This window comes from Juglans microcarpa x Juglans regia, chromosome 6D (genome assembly GCF_004785595.1).
Source record: "Juglans microcarpa x Juglans regia isolate MS1-56 chromosome 6D, Jm3101_v1.0, whole genome shotgun sequence".
Taxonomy (NCBI): Eukaryota; Viridiplantae; Streptophyta; class Magnoliopsida; order Fagales; family Juglandaceae; genus Juglans; species Juglans microcarpa x Juglans regia.
In genome coordinates, this window is record NC_054604.1 from 35635002 (window position 1) to 35651301 (window position 16300).

General features: G+C 34.0%; 2 protein-coding genes across 3 annotated transcripts; one reads left to right on the forward strand and one right to left on the reverse strand.

Annotated features, from left to right (window-relative positions):
* Positions 1 to 1030: 1030 nt before the first annotated feature.
* Positions 1031 to 4939, forward strand: LOC121234941 (NAD(P)H dehydrogenase (quinone) FQR1-like). The gene is made up of 4 exons (XM_041131089.1): positions 1031 to 1362; positions 3307 to 3400; positions 4161 to 4423; positions 4513 to 4939. Exons 1-4 carry the CDS (start codon positions 1340 to 1342, stop codon positions 4742 to 4744), a joined length of 612 nt encoding a protein of 203 aa, XP_040987023.1. The 5' UTR covers positions 1031 to 1339; the 3' UTR covers positions 4745 to 4939.
* Positions 4940 to 10338: 5399 nt separating this feature from the next.
* LOC121236233 (transcription factor bHLH123-like) lies at positions 10339 to 13342 on the reverse strand. Of its 2 annotated transcripts, none has more exons than XM_041132773.1 (7): positions 12791 to 13342; positions 11976 to 12603; positions 11713 to 11826; positions 11534 to 11599; positions 11310 to 11375; positions 11097 to 11153; positions 10339 to 10942 (listed from the first exon to the last, which is right to left on the reverse strand). In XM_041132773.1, the coding sequence occupies exons 1-7, from the start codon at positions 13090 to 13092 to the stop codon at positions 10784 to 10786; spliced, it is 1392 nt and encodes a 463-aa protein (XP_040988707.1). In that variant the 5' UTR covers positions 13093 to 13342; the 3' UTR covers positions 10339 to 10783. The 2 variants fall into 2 exon arrangements, with proteins under 2 accessions (XP_040988707.1, XP_040988708.1); XM_041132774.1 differs by having other exon boundaries at positions 11713 to 11823; positions 12791 to 13339.
* Between the last annotated feature and the right edge of the window lie 2958 nt (positions 13343 to 16300).

The window sequence follows — 16300 nt, forward strand, 5'->3', positions numbered from 1 at the left end:
TTTTTTTTTAAAATATTTAATATAGTTTAAAAATGTTTTTTTTTAAAGTACAATTTATACTATTGATATAATGTAGCGATGACTTTTTTTGATGGTCCTAACATGATTCTCACTATTTATATATTAAATTTTACAAATTATCTTTCATTTAAAATAAAATTATAAAAAAAAACTTAAGTCATATCATTTTTCTTATTTTATAATTAATTAGTCGGGCGCGTTAATCCTCTTGTATCTATAATATCCCTCTCACAAGTGGAAAAACACCACTTTATTTTTAATCCTTTGAACATGTATAATTTCCTTTTCACATAGAAAAATGTTACTTTCTTTGTTTTTAAGATAAATGTTTTAATTATAAAATGATTTGATAAAAGTAGAAGCTACATAAATTCGTTAGATTATAAAATTATTTTTATTATAAAATATATCTAACATATCATCTAAAATTATATTAATTTGTAAGTTTATTTTTAAAACAAAATTTTGTGGTTGTAGTACTTCTCCAATAGATATTGATATTACAATAAGCTATTTGTTCATACTAATCTTTTAGGCATGTATAATCTTGGTTGCACACGACGAATAACGATTAAGGCTTCGTTTTAAATTACAATTTAATTTAATTCATCTCAACTTATCATTATAATTTTTTCAAATTTCAATATACAATGTAATAAATAATTCAATTTTTTCAAATTCTAAAATAATAATATTATTAAAAATTAATATTTTAACAATATTTTATTATCTTAACTTAACTCAACTCAATTCAATTTAACATCCAATCACAACTTAAATCGCGTCAATCCTTTCCATATGCATACAAATCCTTTAGATATGTGTAATCCTTTAGATTTTGAATTTCAAACACTGGACATTATTAGAGATCAAATCCCCATTTATGAATCGATTTAACTCTAGGATTCTACACGTGCACGTACATTAACAAAACCCAAAAAGTAATAAATAAATTAAAAAGTTGTAGAGAAGTTAATTAAGTTTGGAAGGAGCATGATGATGAGGAGCCTGACACCACTATCTCATCATTAATCATTTTAATCCCAAAAAGAAGCCACAATTTTCCAAGGCCGTAATTGATACCAGCAAGGGAAACCCATGAAAACGACAGCGTAGCAATACTACCTTTGTTTGAATCGATGGATTGACCCAGCCTAGCCATGGATTCAAAGCTTCTGGATTGCTTAAACTAAGCCAGTGTGCAAGTATATATTGGGTGCTGGCTCCCCTCCTCTCTTCGCATTGGTCCGAGTTGCCCAAATTTGGATCGTGAACTCCGAGAGTAATTACAGAGACCTTGGAGTTAACTCTTCCATCAATGGCCACCAAAGTGTATATTGTGTATGTATCAATCTTATTTATCTTCCTTGTTTTTTTTCCCAGATATTGATCTCTCCAAAATTCACTCTGTTTCTCGCCAATATTCTATCTTTCGCTCATAAATTGTTATCCTTTACTTTTGCTAGATTTACGGGTTGATGCTTCTATAATATATTTCTTAAACTATTGTATGAAATTGGAAACATGAATTTCTTGGATCTCTTTTTAATTCTTTCTGGTTGTAGTAGTGGTTGTTGATTTAATAAAATTACAACCTGTAGACTATCTTTTCAGAGTTTTTTTTTTTTTCAATTTTCTCTTGAGCTGAAATCCAAAGAAAAAAATTCCTGGCATAAGAGGCTTTTGCTTTGGTCAGGGTTTTGCTCTTTTATTGCTGTATTCGGCGAGTCTCATGGTTTCGAAGAATCTTATTGAAATGAAACTATTTTCGATTCAGCTTTTTTTTTTTTTTTTTGGTGGTATTTCTGCTTGAATTTTCTTTTTTCTTGAGAAACCAAATGAACTATATCCTTGTTGGCCTTCAAATGTAAAACTGTAGGGCTGGATTCTCATATACTCTGCTCGGTGCTGAGAAATTTCTATAAGTTAAACCTTTGACCAGAAATCATTGCACATCTCATATCTGTGCTATTTTAGTTTTACTTGACAAACCCTTTAACCTCTTGTTCTACACTTGCAATACAAGATCTGAGAATGACAACGAAGACAGGAATAGCGGAGTCAATACACTAGCTGATATTCTGATTGATAAAAAACTCTGCGATGCAATTCTTCACAACTCTAACTATACTTTTCATTTTAATAATTTTGTTGACTGTCTGCATTGATGTGGAACCTGGTGAAGAGCAATGGAAAAGATTTCTTCTTCTCGCGATACGGTTATGAAAACGTGTTTTATTTGAAGAAACTTTAAGTAGAATGAGTTTAGAACCATGAGTACTTTTGGTAGCAGGATCTGCATGACCATAATATCTCAAATTGTGTTAATAGTTTTGCAATTGATAAAATGTAGGCGACGCTTTATAATTAAAAAATTTCCAAAGTTCACGAATAGGATGTTGGCAAGCCTTGTATCTCCTCAAGGCTCCATTTTTCATCTTAGGGTTAAGATTAAATACGGTCTTCTATGGCCATTGTGAGCTTTTGTGAGCTTCTATGGTATTTATTGTGTCAGGCATCATGGTTGATTAAAATTTTGAAACAATTCACATTAATTTTTTTCTTCAAGAAATTCATTTGTTTAAATTTTAAAAATTGAACTACTTTGGAAATATGCAAAAGAAAGACTTGTTCTGTTGCATATTGAACCCTTCAAAAGTAATGCCTTAACCAACTCTTGGTGTTGTCGAAACTCATATCACCACGCATTCTCATCCTTTGCACAATCTAATCCTTTCTGTGTCCCCTTCGTCTTTATGGTTCTGCAAAAACTAATTGCTAAGTCCAGATGTTTGAGCTCCTGACTCTATATCTTAGTTTGATCATTATACGTGGTCAAGGGCATATTGGCATGTTTACGGTAACAATTTTATGGGCCATATTTTTACCTGAAATGCTGTGAGTTACCTGTTCCGCTGTGTTGTGGGCTTCTAAGATTTGCCATTGGCCTTTTATCTGCCCAAAATTTGAGAAGGGGCCTGGGAATAGTCTACACCCATGCACATACATGCAAAACTGAGAAGTTTGAAGATATTTGTTTTGGACAAATACTTCCAACTCAGCAATCCATTAGTGGCCAAAATCTGAGCAAGTTGTTTTTTCCAGAGACTTGCAAGTAATCACCGTTCTTTTAATTATTTGTACTCAATTTTTCCCTTGAACTAAAAGCAAGTTAGTATTTTTCATCAGATGTCATGGTAAAACTCTATTCTCCAGTATGCTACTGTAGGAACTGATTACCATACAACTCTCAGAATCTATCTGTTTTTTTTTTGGCTGCTACAGGTACTATTCCATGTATGGACATGTAGAGAAACTAGCTGAAGAGATAAAGAAAGGGGCTGCATCTGTTGAAGGTGTTGAAGCCAAACTATGGCAGGTTAGAATGTGCATTCTTATAGCACCTCTGCATCGCATGCCCTGCCTTCTTATGAACTACCAAGTCTAGTGTTTAGTATATCTTAGGGTATGCTATGACATAGTATTAGTGAGCAGCAATCAATTCTAGATGAATAAATGTCCATCCTTTTGCCAGCAAATGGGACAATTTTTTAGAATGGGTTCTGAACTTTAGACCTTGTTGGGTTATTATTAAGAGAAATTTTGGGTTTGAAACCGTGTTTTGGTAGTTTGTTACCATTCAATGTCACCGACTGTGCCGTCTCAAAATTTTGGGTCATTTGCAGACTGTTTGGGCGAGCTCATTTTCCAAGGATTTGTCTCGGTTCCCCTGCATGCAATAATCTTTTATTTTTTTGTGCCTGCTTATATAAACTTTTAAGGTTTTAGTCCTTTGATGTTTTCTTCATCTGTGTTCTTTTTTTATCTTAATACCCTTCTCTCGTTTACTATTTGAGCATATTTCATGTTTAGCTCGGCATTTTACAACATATATTTGTGATCAATTTCATTCAAAGTTTGGAGTCTCCCCTTCCAGTTGGTACATCCAGAAATCAGAATTTTGTTTTAGTTTTTGCTCACGTCCCAATTCAACAAATTCAAGGAACTGGCTGTTTTTGGTTAAGCAATGGTTTCTTGGATGGGCCAAGGTTCTCAAGCATAAGCCTGAAACGGTGAAACCTTTATATTCTTGACTTAGTTAGAATTCCCTGACCGAGTTTAGTGGACATGTGGAACAGGTCCCTGAGACACTGCCAGAAGAGGCACTTGGGAAGATGAGCGCACCTCCAAAGAGTGATGTACCAATCATTACGCCCAATGAACTTGCTGATGCTGATGGGTTTGTTTTTGGCTTCCCAACAAGATTTGGAATGATGGCTGCTCAATTCAAGGCATTTCTGGATGCAACTGGTGGTTTATGGAGAACACAACAGCTTGCAGGTAAGCCAGCTGGGATCTTTTACAGCACCGGATCTCAAGGTGGTGGACAAGAGACCACTCCGTAAGTTCACACGAATCATTAAACTAACTGAAATATCCTAAATATTCGGAATCAGGGAAAATAAAATTGACTTATCATGGATGTCTTAGGTTGACTGCAATTACTCAGCTGGTTCACCATGGGATGATTTTTGTGCCCATTGGATACACATTTGGAGCTGGCATGTTTGAAATGGAAAAAGTGAAAGGTGGAAGTCCGTATGGTGCTGGAACTTTTGCTGGGGACGGCTCAAGACAGCCATCTGAGCTTGAGTTGGAGCAAGCATTCCACCAAGGGAAGTACGTTGCCACCATCACAAAAAAACTCAAGGGCGCTGCTTAAAGTTTGAAGTTCCCAAATTAATGCCACCATAAAAGATACCATTTGGAATCCTTTTCCATTTTTTACTCCTAGAATTTCATATTCCTATTTCTCTGTGCTTGCAAGTAAAAATAGTTCCTGTGTCGTTGATATATGCTTTGTTTGTGTGTAACACAATACAGTGGTTATTATTAATGGTAAAACTTTGATTGATTATCTCATCTGTGCACAATTGCTTTTTTGTTTTTTTTTTTTATGAGATTTAGCTCTAATTTATTTTTCTGCGGAAACCCAGTTGTTCTCAGTTGAAGAACATGGGCAATCTTTTGGTACCTTCCATTTGATCTTGAAGAACATGGGCAATTTTGGTACCTCCTTGGCTTCTATTTTAAAGCATTAAACGATGCTTGTTCTTTTGCTTTTCAGTGTTGTGCCTTCTAAGACACGAATAGAGAGTATCTGGGACCCTTGTTGGCATATAGATGATGTTGTAGCTGAGATATGCGGGCCTACTTTTCCGATAAGTTAGATATATAGTTGGGTCTTTCTTTTACCAGAAACATATTAATTTCGTATCAATCACAAGCTGCAAAAATATGAAGTATACAATCCCTAGCCCATTCCAATCATAAATATCGAAAGATCATGATCCTAATATTGTTATACTTGCAGGAACTGAACAAACTCATTACCAAATATCCGAATCTATTCAGATCTGTCTCATTCGAATTCGTGTTATTATTATTGATCAACAGCAACACCACCACCCGATATTTGCACTAAATATTATGTTTTTTTCTCACCACGAGTTTTATTTTTTCTACCTATCCTTTTCAAGGAACTATAACCATATATTAATTCGGGTGAGGTTTGGATAGTGAGAAGAGATGGTTTTAGATGAAAGTTAAAAGTTGAATAAAATATTATTAGAATATTATTTTTTAATATTATTATAGTTTTAGGATTTGAAAAAATTGAATTGTTTATTATATTTTTTGTGAAAATTTAGAAAATTTGTAATGATGAGATAAAATGAGATGAATTGGAGGGATTCTTGAATCCAAACCGGGCTGTTGGTTTTCTTTATATTATCTGGCAGAGCATTCCCAATGATTTTTTCATCCTATCATTTAAAATACATCACCAAAATCTACTTTTTCTATTTTACATATTGACTTTTACAATATACTATATATCAGCTTATCTATTTTTTCTTTATATCATTTAAATATTATACTTTTTAATATTTTTTATTCATTTCAAATGTTTTCTCTAACTATCAATGATCATATCTTTTGATATTTGTAACATCTTTCCATATACGTTATATAATTATGTTTTATTTTACATTAATCCAAATTTATAAGTTAAACCAAAATATAAATTGATTAAAAAAAATAGATTATATTTATGAGAATATTCTCAATGTATATTATGAAAACAAGAAAGAAAATACACAAAACAATCATTCTACTGTATCCTCTCATCTGAATAAGAAAAAACGCTGCTCATAGAATGTAGCTATACTCAAAGGTGCAAGATTTTATTTTATTTTATTTACAATGATGCCATGAAAGGTTAAGTATTAGCCATCAAATGAGAGAGAATGATTGAAATGAAAATATGATAACTTTCAAATAGTGGAAAAAGAAATTTAGAGGAGAGAGAAATTAATTTAAAATATTTTAGAGTTGTGAACAGTATCCTCTACATCTACCGGGATTACTGTAGCAAAGTATATAATAAAGATGAAATACAAAATTCATTGGAATGGACTTTTGATCAACTTTATTTATATTTTACAAAAAAAAATTGTATTGTACAAAAGCCTGAACAATCTTAAACCTACTACCTGTAGAATCACTAAATCAGTAGCCCGTAACTTGGAACAATAAGCCGACTTCAGCAACCTTTCTACATACATTTGACCGTCCCCCCCACCCCCCCCCCCCCTTCTCTGGCTGCCACATTTGCTCAGAAACATATAAAGAAAACAGATCGATCACGCAGAACCTATACATACATATATATATATATATATATATATAAAAAGATAAATAAATAAAGAAGAAGAAGAAACTCAATGATAGCTATATATATATATATATATATACACGCGTATATATAGCTATTTGGTCAAGCCTTACGGCAATGGCATGTGTTCTGTTTTAACGTGTTTAGATATTGGATTTTGCAAAATTTATGTACTTGGCCGCTCCTGATTGCTTTAGAATTTGCAACTTGGACATCAACTTGCAATCATCTCATTCATGCATGTGATCACAAGTAGTTCTTCCACTTGTCTGCCGTTCTTTATCTTCTTTCATGATCTGGACGCCATTGCATGAGTTTCTTTTTTATCTGCTTAATTAAAAATGCATGCTGAAGGCCATTAATCCACTTGTTTGTTGATCACTGCATGCACACTTCAGTACATCACTGACTCAGTGACCATTCCATTGTGGAGTATTGCAATTTTTATTATTTCTAATGTTCTATATATTTCTCAATATATTGGAAAACCCCTTAATTTTCTTCTATTCAAAAATGCAGTAAGCCGATGCAATTATATATGCAGCTTGCACCAAGGATATAGTATACGCATACAAGTTGGTTTTTCCAGCTTGGTCCTTGATATTCTTCCCAAAATTGTGGCAGTACTCCATTACTATTATCTTGTCCATTTTCCTAACATACTTTCGTGCGATCATGTCCATTAATTCTTAATCTGGTTTTGCAGTATCGAAAGTGGAGATCTCGTCTAGGATATGAGATCAACAGTACCTAAACTAATTATGTACATGCATGCTCGTGGAATTAAAGCCATTAGTATCCAAAGTGGAACAAATTATGTTTGTATGTCAAGAATATCACCTCAATCTATCTCAAACTAATCATTGATGAAAGCCATTACCTTTTCAACTTGCTATAAAAAATTAAACTCATTTCAATCTACTAATTCATACATTCAAAAACATATCTTAACCTATTTACATTCAAACATATCTCAATAAGACCTACAAAATACTACTATTTAACTTAGATCATCTGAGATCAGTACCTTGGCATCCAAACGCAACCTCATGATTTGGGAATCGACACATGCACAAAGTGAACGAACACTGATGGCAAACATGATGTTGTGACCATAATAGGCTTTGATTGTGAACTTTGCATATGCTTAATTAATTCTTAGGGGGCCGGGTACTGCAAATATAATATATATATATATATAGGAAATATATAGAGGTTTGAAAAAGAGGTGAAGGGTAATTATATTAAAGTATGGAATTATCTTAATTATAACAAAATTTGCGCCCCGTACGTACGTCTAACAATTGGGACATTATATTTTCTCCCTAGCTAGCTAGCCTTTTGTGTCACATGGCTTTGCTTGCTATCAACGAAATTAATTCATATGCAATTATATTCGGCAGTAGGTGAGAAGGACTATATACATGAAGTAGTACTACTAGTTTCTTAATTCTTCTTCTTTTTTCCCCACCCCGTACGTAATGGTGCTTGGCCGATCGAGTTCAAGTTGACATGAATCAATGGTTTCAAACTCATCTACTACTACTTTACGTAGTACCCACTCGATCGAAGTGTAATTATAACATTTGGTTAATCTTGCATATTGTTCACCATGCACTACTTTATTACATTCAGATTATAATTAATGAGGAGGCGCCGGCCGGTAGTTATACGTACGTACGTATTATTTTATTTTTAAGTTTTCTCTTTTAGGCGTACGCATATATATATATATATATATATATATGTGTGTGTGTGTGTGTGATTTACATGACATACCAATTAATATATAAAACATATATGTGATCATGAATACTTTGAAATTAGGAAGAGATATATAAGAGTAGATAAAAGTGTCGAGCACAATTAATTAAATTCAGTAACTATATATAATTAATTAAACGTCGACAGCAGTACTACTAGTACTCCTAATTATGCATTTCAAAGCTAGCTAGCGTGTAAAAAATTATGCTTTCAGGAAAAGAAAAATGCTTCCTAGCTAGACAAATAATTAATTAAGCAATTTCCATGCAGGGAGAACTGATTCCACTGATAAAAGTAATTGCAGATATATAGTTTTGTATGTAAATTCGACTAATTGGGAAGAATATTAAGAACGGAACAACTCGTGATTAACTTCTTAGTGAAGACAAATTAGTATTTATAATGCATATTATATATATGTAGATCATCATAAAGTTATAAGCTTTGTAATATCTTGGCCAGTCACATGATAATTAACAACATGACCTAGCCTAGCTAATCGATGCTTCGATTGCTTTCGTTTTCCATTCATTCTTAGTCAGGCTCAGCTTAATTAATTAAGTACTCATGATAACTTTAAGTTTTAATCGGCTTGTAAAGCAGTACCTAATCACAAGGCTCCTAGCTAGCCAAGGACATATTTTGCCAACTACGTACGTATGAAAGTCATGAAGTAGAGTAGGCTGTATCAAGCTGATCAGCTCAAGAAAATAAACAAAGATTAAAAAAGAAAAAGAAAAAAACTCTTTGTGCGTTCGAGGGATCGGAGCGATCATAGCTAGAATCATATAACATAGTTCTTAATCTAAAAGGTATAAAATTAAGAAAGGAGAAAATACAGAACTACTTTTGACCCTAAGACTAACATGAGATGTTTTATACTTGATTTAGACGTAGTACCCAAAATTATCAACATTGACATATATATCAATTACACCTTCTTCAAATATTAAAGAATTATAATCATTCATGCGTTCATCTGTTAAAATTTGATATTGTGTCATTATGTTACCTATTTTTCATTCATCTAAACACTCGGAACTGGATGACATGAAATATTGACGATAAAAATGTTGAGAAATTCTACATGGCAGTCTTATACCACACACGTACATATCCACCTAATTAACTTGTAATTTATCATTTTTGTCATTCTATCTTAATGTTTAATATGTGCGTGTATTTAAATATAAGAATAAAAATGACAAATCACATGTTAATTAGATACGTGGATCATGTACTGTCATGGGGTGTAAAGCTTCCATGTAAAATTTCTCAATAATATTTTCACTGAGTTTTAATTAGCTTATATATCTATAATTAGCATCGATCCTATGGAAACCCCTCAATGTGACAAGTCGATAAAAAGCACGAAAGCAAAGCATAACTGAGAGCACCCCCATGCATGGCCCGCACCTTGACATACATGATTTATTTATTTATTTATAATGCGAATTTCAGTATAAAAATTAATTATATTAATTAAATGTAAAAATCTGAAAGCTGGAGAAGTGCTAGCTTGTGGGGGACGGCCTCTGCAGGCTACCACTAACATAATATTCCAAACACATAAACAAATAAAAAGTGAGATTTCCAATCAGATGATGACATCCCCACACTCACTCACTCCTATTCTATAATTCAATTATTCCTTCACATTTTTAATTTCTACTTATCTTAAATTAAAGGCATATATTATATGCAGTAGTGCCAGCTGATGATCTATTAATAATTAAGAGAAAAATCTCCATCTTTTCTCCCCTAATAACAACAAATATTTTTTTCTCTAAAAATTAAATTAATAGACAGCTTGCAACTTTCCCTAAACTCAGCAGCTAGCATTATAAATTGATGATGATGGTCATATTAATTCCTAAACCACGACCTAATCATAATTCTTCAATTATTACAAACAATTAGAATGCTAAATCCAGTGGTCCCAATTAATATTGGCCACACCTGCATCATTTTGCCTGTAGCTGGCCCAACAATGGCGCGTCCTTTGAAGAGTTGTTTCCTTTTCTTTCTGATCTTTCGCCATTGTTTTTTTCCCGAAATTCAAAGCCAACACAAATTATTAGTTCGTACAATAATGTGGGCTTTCTTTGTCTTCGATCTGCTCTTTATCTAATTTGATCTTATCAACTTGGCTATATATATATATATATATGTATATATAGCTAGGGTTTTGATTAGATATTTATAAACTATGAATTAAGCTACAGATCATGAGAGAATAGGTTGGCACCATTTCTCTTTGCTCTATCTGAAAGTTCCTCCGAATGTTGGCGTCCAGAAATCGACTGTGGTCTCGTGAGTTACAGGGAATGTACTTGATACCGGTACCAAACATAGTCCTCGGCTTCTAAGATCTTGTTTTGGTCCTTGATCAGGATCCACCTTAGATTTGTCAGAATTGATCTGCGTCAAGGAAAAGCAAAACCCCTAATTGCTTGTTCTATATAGAGACAAAACTCATAACATTTCAAATGAACAAAAATAATAATCAAACTGAGTAGTACTGTCATTGGATTTATAAACTACCGGGATGGAGAATATAGTACTACTACAGTACCTGCTGGTGCTGCATGCAGGCCGGAGTTCCATTTTTCATGTAAGGTGTGCTTAAGGCCTGATTATTTAAAATACAGACATTAGTCAGAAACGCTTGATACTTTGGTCTATAAGGGATACTGATCATGAACTTGGTTTCTCATCAATTATGACTATTAATTATAATATCATTCTGACAATGTAAAAAGGTGCATATATGCTTTCTGGGACTTACAGTAACTTGTTCATGGAGGAACTTGATGTATTCAATGGCTTCAGAAAGCACTGAGGCTGTATCAGTCTGACACATGAATATAACATCATTTCATTTAAGATCTACCAAAGTATATAAAGCTCTTTCCATGTATTCAGAATGAAAATGATCACTCACTCCATTCTTTGTGAAAGTAATTAAAGGATCAGATTGATATTTGATCAATTCTTCAGAATTAAGCTTACCTTTCCGAAAGGCGATACCAATTGTTGGAGTGCAGTGATTCTGTCCCCCATCTTCTCTTTCCTCACCTAAGATCAAAGCTAAGAATTTTCATCTATGTCTATGAAATATAATTAAGATAAAATACCCAAAAGCTTAAAGCAGCTTCCTATTTTCAAAAGGTTTATTGCACTTATTGTACCTTAAAAGCAGGTAAAGGCGACGGCGTTTCATTCCGAGGCCTTTTAGACGTAGCTTCGCTGCCACTTTTCTTCCCCACCGTGGCTGACTCCCGAACTTCGGATATATTGATCTGCTAAGCATTAATGGAGGATCATATGAATTAGTACTTTTCCAAACCCAATACTGGAAGCCCTACTAATGTCGAATACACCAACGTTTCCTTTCACAATGATCATATATATATATATATATATATATATATATATATATATATATTCATACCTTTGGTTTTTCATCAAAGTTTGGTGGGGGAAACTGCGGTTGCAGCGAGGGGAAAAAGCCCGGCCGAACATCCTTCATGGCCGCTTCAGACGCATTCCAAAACGGGGCGTTGTTGGAGAAATGCAATTGGCTATGGGGTGGCTGTTTTGGGGGTGAAGTTCTCAAAAACTGAGGAACCTTAGGCGACCAAGAAGCAGGCAATAATTGATCAGTAGAATTCACGCCATAGTTGGCCGGATATGGAAAATTCATCGGCCTATTTTCAAGTGAATTTGGCTGTACTTGATGAGGCTGATTATCCGGTCCCAATAGCCCTTGCAGTATAGTTGAAGGGCTTCCATACAGAGCTGAATCCATCTGGAAACTCGTAGGCAAGCCCTGGCATGTGACAGTACTATCCCCGGAACTGTATTGAGGGCTAAATGGGGGTTGATCTAAAGAAAAACCACGATTAAGTTGCTTAAACTCGTTCGCGGAGGACTCGCTCCCACTCATTCCAGAAAACAATCTTTCCCTCCATTGAACCTGAGAAGATCCCATCCCAGTTTCTTGCTGAAAGTTGTTGCTTGAGTTCAAGTTTTCTTGAAGCATCGAACGGAAACCGCTTTCAGCCTTTTCACCAGTACGACTGTCCAAATATTAACGATGTAACAAAGCTTGATCGTGATCTTAGCTAATGCTAGAAACAAATTGCTCGATTTCACATATTATTTTCCACCCAAAAAAAAAAAGCATATTAAAGAACGATATGAAAGATTGATTAATTTTTTAGGGTTTTAGACATGAAATAGCTTAATTTCTTATTCCGCACTTACAGTAAAGCTTGGTTCCAATCCATGGCTTGAGTTGAGAGGCCTAAACCCATCATATGCAAGTTGGGATCACCGCCACCAACTGAATCATGTCCTTGCAGCTTCTGGGTGTCCTGGAAAACCACTGAACTGCCGGAGACCGATATAGAATCCATAGCAGTACTCCTTGCTTTGATTTCCGCCATATCAGGTGGCCATCCAAAACTCCCTAGATTATTGAGCCCCGAAGAAGAAGATGTCCCGCTTTCGAACCTGCTTCTTGATGAATCCCACCAGTTCCCACTTGTATTGTACTCATCCGCCATGGTCACAAATTAAGCTCGATGATCGACTGCTTCTTTATTTATGCTATAGATTCTCTCTTCTCCAGCTGTCTCTGGCTATGGCTTCAGATTCTCCGGCCTCTTCGTCTTCGTTGTTCGGTTTCTTTGAGCTTGTTGTGGTTTCATAAAATGAATGAAAACGGTTCGCAGCATCGCGGTATTTATACATACGATAAACCCAATATTTGTGTATGAATGAAAGCATGCAGTAACCGGAATGTGGTTGACATTTAAGCTGGGAGAGTACTGATTGGACAAGGAGATCATTTTGGAATTGAATTTCATTTCTTTTGTTTAACTTAATAGTTACTTTTTATATCCCTTTTTTTTCCTAATTCTTTTTTTTTTTTTTGGAAGTATTTCTTTTAATTCCACAAATATATAATAATGGAAAATATATAATTAAACGTCGTCGCGCTATCTTCCCAGCCAGGTAATTGTGTCCACAGAAGATCAGCGGTGACACTTTGCCAATCAAGGAGCTCGACACAATTAGGGTATGCTAGCTACAGATCAAGATCACCGGCCATTAAAAGATATTCTGATTTTCTCCCACTAATCTGCCATATTATATAAATATATATATATATATATATATATGCTTTGGAATTCATTTATAACTAGGCATGCACTAAATTAGCACACTGGCACATATAAGATCAGTTTTTTACACTACTGTTACTTGCATATATAATAAACGATGATAAAAGAATAGTTGCAGAAGTAATCTGAGTCCGTCAAGCATAATCTATCGGAATTGACTTAATTTGCCTCATTTAAGTGATCAGGCATGACTTATTTTGGAATAGTACGTAATTACAAGTATCAATGAAGTAAGCTTCTCTAACCAGCAGGATCTACAACATGAACATTCTCCATCATTACTAATTTTAGGGTAAAACGACGGAGTGTCTTAGATAAACAAGAGAAACAGTACTGTCATAAACTGTGCATGACATATATATATATATATATATATATATATATATATATGTAGGTTCCTAACAAAACATGTCATGTGGCTTAGAAACCAGACATGCAATGTGCTTCAACTTGTAGATCACGCCTAATCATGAGGTGTATTCCATAAGTTTGCTTCAATATTCCCGAATGACATAAAATTATATCACCATTTTAATTATAAGATTAATTACCACAACTAAATGATTAAATTTCATCATTTAAGCTTTTGTGACACTTGATCATGAAATACAAAACAAGCTACCCAAAAATATAGTTATAGATCAGTTAGCTTGCTTGCTTGCGATCGACTTGTTTTTCTTAATTAATTAGGTGATAGGCTTCTTCAATTCGATCTCATTCTTAAATAATGATGAGGTGGTATTTTACAATAATTACTTATAAATTACTGCATCAAGGTTTTTAATTTCTAATATATATATATATATGTATGTATGTTTTTAGAAATATGATGTCTTAATTTCTTCTTTCCATTGAAATTAAAGATCTTCCAGTACTAAAGGTGGCCACCTCAACCATCACCAATCTTAACAAAATGGGATCACCTGAAGGCAGTTGACAACTGATCTGATCATTAACTCAGCACATAAAAAATAAAATAAAAAAAATTATATAGTGGGAGGGTCAAATATGTCGTACCAATTAATTAAGGTCATTGTAACGTACGTAAAATATTTTGACGTGGGAATAAAACCTTCCTCGAAAAGACTGCCATTGAGCAAATGATCTGTTGGTCATGACTGCCTCAAGTTTTGTTTTTATTCAGGTACTGACTAATTAATGACCTGAGTACTTTAGGCAAGAGTTTTTCTAATTCAAACGCATTAATCCTAATTAGTATTGGAAATTTGGAATTGAATGTTTTGCGTCAAATATAAGTTGATAATTATTTTCTGTCTGAGCATAATTAATAACTCGCGAGGTGCGCAACTTTGGTCATTTCCCTTTCCCTTCCCCCCCACTAATACATACCTATATAGATATATACATACATGAGGGCAGGGGTACCTCCTAATTGCATTATTTCTTCTACTAGTGCTTTGTATATATACGGATAACAATGTATTTAAGCTTAATTTAGAGGGAAGAACTAAGCCAAGATTAAGGTGGGTTTGGATAGACAATTTAGATGTGATGAGATAAAATGAGATGTTTTAAATAGCAGTGAGATTTTTTGAGTTAAGATGAGATGATATGAGATAGTTTGTAACAAAGTGTATGTTTGGATAGTGAGATGAGATGAGATCAGAGAATTTTGACTTAAGAGATAAAATACTGTTTATTTACTGTTAATTTAAATGAATGTTTTCAAAATTTAAGAGATGAAATATTGTGTTTAAATACCTAAAATTATTGTATGGTACAAATTCAGATGAGATGCCTTCATCTGAACTGACTATCCAAACTCACCTACAAAACTTTGGAATATATATCGAACAGTACTACTTAACAAGATCTCCACACAAAATGTTTTTGTTTTTTGTTTTGATCACCTGATATTTTGTACGTACCTTGTTGTTGGGTTGGTTTTCCACGCTCTTTTTATTTTAATGTTTTCCTTGGGACTAGCTAGCTAGTTGCTCTGGTTATCTAGAAAGAAAGGAAAACAATATTATATAAAAGGGAATATGGTAGCAAGTTTTTTATAATATTTTTGACTCTGGCGTCATGCTTATTAACATTACGACTTTACTGAGAAAAATGGGTCAACGAATAGGGTCCACACGGCGTGCACGCGTGCGACGACACATGGGATCCACTTCTTTGCAGCCTCCCCCTAAGAGTCAGAGCCCCGAAAGTGACTTATTATTGCATAATTCTCCCATCCTAATCATTTGGCATTTCGGCCTACCCTTGCTGCATCTACGCGCATCCACCCACCAGTACTACTACTACACCATCTTCTTCAAATTCACTTGATGATCATTTTCATTCTCCTATGACTTTTTTCCTCAAATTTTCAGGTTTTTTTAATTTTGTTATGATGAATTACCTCTGGCATGTTTTTGGTGACTGAGAGAGGTCAAAGTCGTTTTTCTTCCAAAATGAAAGATTTCCCAAACGAAGCTCAAGCATGACAAGTGATCAAGGGGTCAAACTAGAGTACAAATTCCTAGCTACTTCAAGAAACTGTCATTGAATGAATTATATATATATATATATATATATATATATATATATATATGATTATGCTCCATCCGCCAATTCT